This window comes from Seriola lalandi, unplaced genomic scaffold (assembly GCF_002814215.2).
Source record: "Seriola lalandi dorsalis isolate HSWRI2012SDOR001 ecotype SW California unplaced genomic scaffold, Sedor1 jcf7180002054764, whole genome shotgun sequence".
Taxonomy (NCBI): domain Eukaryota; kingdom Metazoa; phylum Chordata; class Actinopteri; order Carangiformes; family Carangidae; genus Seriola; species Seriola lalandi.
Genome location: NW_019525317.1, coordinates 1 through 8974, shown reverse-complemented (window position 1 = coordinate 8974; position 8974 = coordinate 1). Strand labels below are relative to the sequence as shown.

The following is an 8974-nucleotide window of genomic DNA, read 5'->3' as shown; positions in this document are numbered from 1 at the left end:
AACACATTCAAAATGTCAGATGGATGTGACACATTATTCATAACACAGGACGCTATGAACAGGAAACTGACACTCAACTCAAGACAGGAAATGTGGTTACTGAGGTAAATGAATTGACGACTTCACAGTGGTCATTTTGTGTGAAATTGCAAGATGTAGTTGTTTATTAATTTAAATTTTACAGCAAACATATGAGATGTTCAAGGAAATCTGCTTTTTATACATAATTACAAAATAAAATGAAAAATAAAAATACCATTACCATTGATGTTTACCATTGATTTGCATATGCTACTAAAATCTTGTGTGAAAACCTTGTTGTTGGATGTTTAAAATAAATTCTCTGTTCACTGTATGCCTCATCACATTTGCATTTGTTGATGTTAACAGTGGATCATCTAACATGTGTATCCAGTAGAAGAGTAATGTTCCCCTGTGTTTGCCCTGAAATCTAAATAGGTAATTATTCACTAATACATTCGCCTTAACAACTTTATAAGACGATCTGTCAGATGTATTTTTGGCTTGTCCTGTTGCATGTCAAAAAATCTAGTGACGCAACTTTCAACCTACAATATCTGATTTTCTGGCAACCACACGGGCAGATGTACTGAGATATTATCACATTATCATTTTTAAGATGAAGTGGCAAACCTCTCAGACAAAGAGCAACATTAACATTCATTTTGATTCAATGTGTTGTGAACTATCCTAAACTTTCTGTGCTCACAATGTTGCTTAAGTTTGGTAAAATCACAAATCTTTGTCTATACGGAAATAACCACCCACGCACTTCATATATTCATTACATTTATTCAGTTACTGAGGCTATTGGACAGACGTCATAACTTTGACACTCTTTTTACTTTCTTGTGCACTGTCTTGAACTTTTTATTCATGTCAAACAGCCAATATAGTTAATTACCTGCTGGCTCTAGCTTTATATTGAGCACACAGACAGTAACATTTATCATAGAAAAATTTTTCAAAAGTTCCTGCTTCTTTTGATTCTCAGGTTAACATAAATAAAATAATTTATATCAAATATTCACCCGCATATTTTTAGAGTAAATAGCTCCCAAACAATCAAAAAAAGCCTTCACACTTTTTTAAGTCAGAGAAACTTCCTGGGTGTTTCTTATGTTACTTACGGACACTGTGTGTACGTGCCTCTTATTGCTCGAACACACTGATGCAGCACAAGAAAAGGAAAAAGGGTGAAAACTGCCCCTGCAACTCCAAAAAAGCCATTACAAGGCAGAGAGATCACATTACATCACCAAGCTGACGCTCTGTTTTGCTGAGCAGTTTATAAATATATATATGGCAGACGCACACGCTCACATACACACAGTCTCACTGTTCCCACGATATATGAGCTATAGATCATAATAATGCACAGGTCATATCACGGGTCATTTTTCAGGGATCACCTCATCACCGCAGACTCTTCCAGGGACTATATAAGTGGCTGGTGAGTGGCAGAGATCATACTGAGTCCTGTGGATTGGATTTAAATTCAATTTACCTTAAAGTATCCTGATCTGGTGCTAAAGATGCTGTTGTCATCAGTCTGCTTTCTCAGCCTTCTACTCCTCTTTAATTATGTCGACACTGGTGAGTTGATGAACATTGATTTGAGAGCCTGTCAATATTGAGAATATTAGAAAAGAAATCCACTGATAAACATAAATTATACTTCTAGCAGACAAATGGCAGACATTTGCTCATCATTTCAGGAAGGCTTTTTTTTAATGTTCTTATTTATTATCGATCACCTTGGTTCAGTGCACCTGGTCTGAGTTGTGTTGGGGTGGTGGGAATCTGTTATACTTGCTTGCAAGTCTAGTTATGTTTGTGGTTGTCAAACTTGAGACAAAAGAAAAAGCAAAGCATGATGGTGTCGATGATAAGTCCCCTGAGAAACTATTGTTGGATGTAGACTGTTCCTAGAATAGATCATAGATTTTGTAGATCGAGTTTTAAGTATTTTTGTCAGCCATCCTATCAGTGTAATGGACACCAGACCCTGGGTGAAATATGAGCAATTTCGGTTCAGTTGCTTTTATCAGTCAGCTGATAGAGATACACAGGAGGCCTCTCAGAGCTGGAGGCCAGCAGGTCAGTAAGGCTGCTGTGATGGCTCCCATCCTCAGAAAGAGCCAGACCCCCAGACCGTTCAGCAGTGTATTATTTCCATGACTGTGCATGACTGTCGTTCTCTCTCAATTGTCTGTCGTGTCTCTTTGTTTCTTTTTGAACACCAGGACGAGTTCTGCGACAGATCAAGGAGCGTGTACGTGATCTCCAGCTGCAGAGAGCCAAGCAGCATCTCTTGATACACACAGTCAGTGGCCATCAGCCCCTCAGACATGTGACGGAGGGACGCATCCACCAGCCACTGGACCACTTCAACCGACAGGCTGTTAACACCTTCCCTCAGGTAGAGAAAGATCAAATGGTGCTTTATTTACATTTCAGTTTTGAGCTATCCAGAGTGAGTGCATAGATGATTACATGATCAAGGTGTGATATTTGAGATACAAAAAGCGAATGTACACTTGACTTAGACTTACATTTGAACAAGTTGCTTTGATCGAAAAAGCATCAAAAACTACAGCATTGCACATTATTTCAGAGGATCTTTCATTGTGTTTCTGATGCTGTAAGGATGATAAAACAACTGCCTTCTCAGCTAGGAGCAAAAGAGTTTCCTGCCCCACTGAACTGTGCTGCTTTAAGTTTGAGAGCTAAACTGAGTAAAATCCAACAGTAGCTCTGACGCACCAAAGAGTGAGTGAGCTCTTCATACAGAGAAATCTAGACTGGTTGAACCTTTTTACCCCCTCCAACTCCACCAGGCACTGACAAGACAATGTTTCCCGACGACGTGAATTGAAATGTTCAGCTTCATTTACCTCTTGCTGCCATTTGAGGCTGCCAATGTGCAAATTTGTCCACTGCAGCGTAAAGTAAAGGATTACTCGCACTAAGGCCATGAATGTGCACTGCTGCTGGTTTGAGTGAAACTAAATAAAACCTTTCTCTCTTTTTTTTTTTTTTTTTATATTTTACTTTGTCCGGTTCTCTCTGTCTGTCCTTCTTCCAGAGGTTCTTTGTGAATGAGGCGTACTGGCAGCGTCCTGATGGCCCAGTGTTCCTCTTCATCGGAGGAGAAGGGCCCATCTTTGAGTTTGATGTCCTGGCAGGTACAGTAGGATGCAGCACCTGTCTGATACACACTTTAAAACACCAGATAAAATACAGAAAGATTAGCTATCAAACTGGCCAATACACAGTTAAAGGTTTGGAAATGAAAGTGAAAACACTGTAAGTGAAGCGTCACATTGTGTGTTAGCAAAATGAGTAAGGTGACTTCCTGGTATTGGTTTACAGGAATATCTTTCCTGTCCTATACTGACTTTTCTAAGTACCAACCATCCAATTTCTTTCCCTGTGTTTCTATCATTTTAATTTTGAATTTAAATTTTAGCTGACACTTTAGATCACAGACTACAAATTATAGTGTAATTATTTAGTACATAATGGTACCAATGAAATGCTCACTAGGTAACTAGCCTGCACCAGATAACTATGTGATAGAGTTTTGGGATGAAGGGATGACAATTTTTGTTGAAAAAGCACTTGTTAAAAAAATTACACTCTAAGTATTTATTTTAAAATCACATGTAGAACATTTTTCAGTCCAGGTTACTAGCTGTTTATGCAGTATATAGTGTTTATTATTGTCACTGGGGAACACAACATTAAGCTTATCTTGGGATGAACGGTGTACTATCAAAGCTATTGCTACAAAACTGTTGTGTGTTTATATGTAAATCAAGTAAAGGAGCTATTTTCTTGGCAACTTGTGCTTTTCTCTGTTGTTTATTATTGTTAACAGAATATCATTGACATTTGAAAATGCGACAACTCTGGACTCTGTGAAACTGGGGTGGACATATTTCTCTATTGGAGACACTTTATCAAATTTTCTTGATTTTTATAGAATCAAGGATACATTATTAAATTACATTATTTTATTTTTTTTTACTCTAGTTGCATTTAAACCTTGCTTCACACTGAATCCTATTTGCTTTGACCATATTTTCCCAGGTCACCATGTTGACATGGCTGAAGAACACAGGGCTCTGCTATTGGCTGTGGAGCATCGTTTCTATGGTGATAGCATCAACCCTGACAGCCTCAAAACAGAGAACCTGGCAGACCTGAGCAGCCAGCAGGCGTTAGTGTTGGCTCCCTACCATTGTGTGTGTGTGTGTGTGTGTGTGCGTGTGTGTGTGTGTGTGTGTGTGTGTGTGTGGGTACACGTATGGTTGTTAACGTGTGTCTTGCACCCTGCTTTTCTCCCCGCTTTCTCTACCTCATTGCATATGTATGTGCATATGTCTCTTTTCAGGTCTTTTATGTTTGTCCAGTTTCCCCTCTCCACTCTGTCTTTTTATGGCTGTGTTTCTGTGTGTGTATAAGTGTGGAGAAAGTATGTGTTTTATGTTCAAGTATTTTTAAGAAATGATACCTTGTCCATTTTTATGGCTTACTATACTATGATGTTTTTCTGTCTTATTATACTATAACTTTTTATGCCTGAGTGTACGATGACCTTTTTTGACATCTATAGGCTTTACTATACTATGATGTCTTTTGACATTTTTTTGCCTTACTATACTATGACCTTTTTTTGCCTTTTTTTTACTTACTATAGTACAACGTTCTTTGACATTTTAATGCCTTATTGTACTATGATGTTTTTTTTGACATTTTTAATGCCATACTATCCTGTGGCGTATTTTAATATTTTTTTGCTTTACTATACTATGACGTTCTTTTATATGATGGTTTTTGCCATTTTTATGTCTTACTATACAATGATGTTTTTTTTTTTTTTTTGCCTTTTTATGAAATAACGTCTTTTGCCATTTTTATGACGTCTTTTTGCCTTACTATACTATGATGTTTTTGACGATTTTATGCCTTACATACCTGACGTTTCTGACTTACTATTGTACGATGTTCTTTGCCTTACTACACTATTACATTCTTTGACATTTTTATGCCTTACTATACTATGGCCTATTTTGATGATTTTTTACCCTACTATACTGTGAGGTTACCTTACTATGCTATGATGTTTTTTTGCCTCACAATACTATGATATTTTATCAATTTTTTTTGCCTTAGTATATTATGACGTTTTTTGACAAGTTTTGCGTAATTATACTATGACATTTTTATGCCTTACTATACTATGATGTTTTTTGACACTTATTCCCTAAAGATACTATGACGTTTTTTTTCACCATAATATCAAGTTTTTATGGCTTACCATACTTACTTACTACTATGAAATTTTTTTATGTTTTTTTGCCTTACTATATTATGTTGTTTTTGACTTTTTATGCCTTAGTATAATATCACATTTTCATGCCTTAGTATACAATGACGATTTTTGACATTTTTTTGCCTTACTATACCATGATGTTTTTTGACATTTTTTCCCCTTACTGTACTATGACGCTTTTTGCCTTACTATACGATGCTGGTTTTTTTTTTGCCTAACCATAATATCACATTTTTATGCCTTACCATACTATGACGTTTTTAAAAATTTTTTTTGCCTTATTATACTTTAATGTTTTTTGGGCCTTCTGACTTACTATGATGTTCTTGACATTTTATGCATTATTATATTATGACATTTTTTGACGCTTTTATGCTTTACTATACTGTGACGTTTTAATGCCTGACTATACTATGACATTTTTTGACACTTTTTGCCTTATTATACTTTGACATTTCTTGACATTTTTTTGCCTTACTATACTATGATGTTTTTTGACACTTTTTGCCTTAATATACTATGATGTTTTTTTTGACATTTTTGTGCCATACTATACTATGAGGTTTTTTTGCATTTTTTTGCATTACAATACTATATGAGTTGATGACTTATCATACTATGACAGTTTTATGACATTTTTATGCCTTACTATACTTTTTCATTTGATGCCTTATCATAAAATGACAATTTTATGACATATTATGCCTTAATATAATATGATGTTTTTTTGATGTTTTATGCCATAGTATACTATGACGTTTCTTGTCATTTTTATGTCTTACGATACTATTTCATTTGATACCTTACTATACTATGATGTTTTTATCACCTTTTCTGCCTTAATATATTATGATGTTTTTTTGATGTTTTATGCCATAGTATACTATGACGTTTTTTGACATTTTTATGCATTACTATACTATGGCGTTTTTTGTCATTTTTATGCCTTGCAATACTTTTTCATTTGATGCCTTATCATACTATGACAATTTTATGACATATTATGCCTTAATATAATATGACGTTTTTATGACCTTTTATGCCTTAATATACAATCATGTTTTTTTGACGTTTTATGTCATACTATACTATGACGTTTTTTGTCATTTTTATGCCTTACTATACTATGATGTTTTTTTGTCATTTTAATGCCTCACGATACTATGTGAGTTGATGACTTATCATACTATGACGTTTTTATGACCTTTTATGCCTTAATATACAATCATGTTTTTTTGACGTTTTATGTCATACTATACTATACTATTTTTAAAATATTTTAATGCCATACTCTACTACAATGTTTTTACGCATTTTTTTGCCTTCCAATACCATGTGAGTTGATGCCTTACCATACTATGACGTTTTTATGACCTTTTATGCCTTACTATACTATGCCGTTTTTTGCCCTAATAGACTATGATGTTTTTCAACATTTATTGCCTGACTATACTATCAAGTTTTCCACCTCTTCATTAGCAGTGTAGTAGAGTGGTTGGACGCGTTGGCTTTCGTTCCAAAGGTTGAGAGTTCAAATCCAACTTAAGACTTTTCTAGGGGGAGTTTGCATAATCGCTGGGCCTGCTTGGGTACCTTCCAATAAGTCTAAATGTACTATGGCATTGTATTAAATGACAATTTTCAGTCTTACTATACTATCACGTTTTTTGATGTTTTATGCCATACTATACAATGACATTTTTAAAAAATATTTTTATGCCATACTATAATGTTTTTTGGCATTTTTTTGCCTTACAATACTAAGTGAGTTGATGAATTATCATACTATGAGAGTTTTATGACATATTATGCCTTAATATAATATGATGTTTTTTTGACGTTTTATGCCATAGTATACTATGACGTTTTTTGTCATTTTTATGCCTTACGATACTATTTCATTTGATACCTTACTATACTAAGATGTTTTTATCACCTTTTCTGCCTTAATATATTATGATGTTTTTTTGACATTTTATGCCATAGTATACTATGACGTTTTTTTACATTTTTATGCCATACTATACTATGACGTTTTTTGTCATTTTTATGCCTTATAATACTTTTTCATTTGATGCCTTACCATACTATGACGTTTTTCTGACATTCTAAACCTTAATATACTATTTCATTTGATGCCTTACCATACTATGTCAATTTTATGACATATTATGCCATAGTATACTATGATGTTTTTTGACATTTTTATGCCTTACAATACTTTTTCATTTGATGCCTTATCATACTATGACAGTTTTAAGACAGATTATGCCTTAATATAATATGACATTTTTGACATTTTTATACCATACTATACTATGACATTTTTATGACCTGTTATGCCTTAATATGCTATGACGTTTTTGCCTTACTATACTATGCCGTTTTTTGCCCTGATAGACTATGATATTTTTCAACAGTTATTGCCTGACTATAATATCAAGTTTTCCACCTCTTCATTCAGCAGTGTAGTAGAGTGGTTGGACGCGTTGGCTTTCGTTCCAAAGGTTGAGAGTTCAAATCCAACTTAAGACTTTTATAGGGGGAGTTTGCATAATCGCTGGGCCTGCTTGGGTACCTTCCAATAAGTCTAAATGTACTATGGCATTGTATCAAATGACAATTTTCAGTCTTACTATACTATCACGTTTTTTGATGTTTTATGCCATACTATACAATGACATTTTTAAAAAATATTTTTATGCCATACTATACTATAATGTTTTTTGGCATTTTTTTGCCTTACAATACTAAGTGAGTTGATGAATTATCATACTATGAGAGTTTTATGACATATTATGCCTTAATATAATATGATGTTTTTTTGACGTTTTATGCCATAGTATACTATGACGTTTTTTGTCATTTTTATGCCTTACGATACTATTTAATTTGATACTTTACTAAACTAAGATGTTTTTATCACCTTTTCTGCCTTAATATATTATGATGTTTTTTTGACATTTTATGCCTTACTATACTATGACGTTTTTTGTCATTTTTATGCCTTACGATACTATTTCATTTGATACCTTACTATACTAAGATGTTTTTATCACCTTTTCTGCCTTAATATATTATGATGTTTTTTTGACATTTTATGCCATAGTATACTATGATGTTTTTTTACATTTTTATGCCATACTATACTATGACGTTTTTTGTCATTTTTATGCCTTATAATACTTTTTCATTTGATGCCTTACCATACTATGACGTTTTTCTGACATTCTAAACCTTAATATACTATGATGTTTTTTTGACGTTTTATGCCATAGTATACTATGACGTTTTTGACATTTTTATGCCATACTATACTATGACGTTTTTTGTCATTTTTATGCCTTATAATACTTTTTCATTTGATGCCTTACCATACTATGTCAATTTTATGACATTATGCCTTAATATAATATGATGTTTTTTGGACGTTTTATGCCATAGTATACTATGACGTTTTTTGACATTTTTATGCCAAACTATACTATGACGTTTTTTGACATTTTTATGCCTTACGATACTATTTCATTTGATACCTTACCATACTCTGACATTTTTCTGACCTTTTATGCCTTAATATACTATGATGTTTTTTTGACGTTTTATGCCATA

At 33.6% G+C, this 8974-nt stretch overlaps 1 protein-coding gene across 1 annotated transcript; it reads left to right on the top strand.

Moving 5' to 3' along the window:
• Window positions 1–1528: 1528 nt before the first annotated feature.
• Window positions 1529–4246, top strand: LOC111668887 (thymus-specific serine protease-like; the record flags this gene model as incomplete). The annotated part of the gene is made up of 4 exons (XM_023425038.2): window positions 1529–1617; window positions 2268–2443; window positions 3110–3209; window positions 4117–4246. Coding segments are annotated over exons 1-4 (467 nt in total), but the record flags the coding sequence as incomplete, so codon positions are not given.
• Between the last annotated feature and the right edge of the window lie 4728 nt (window positions 4247–8974).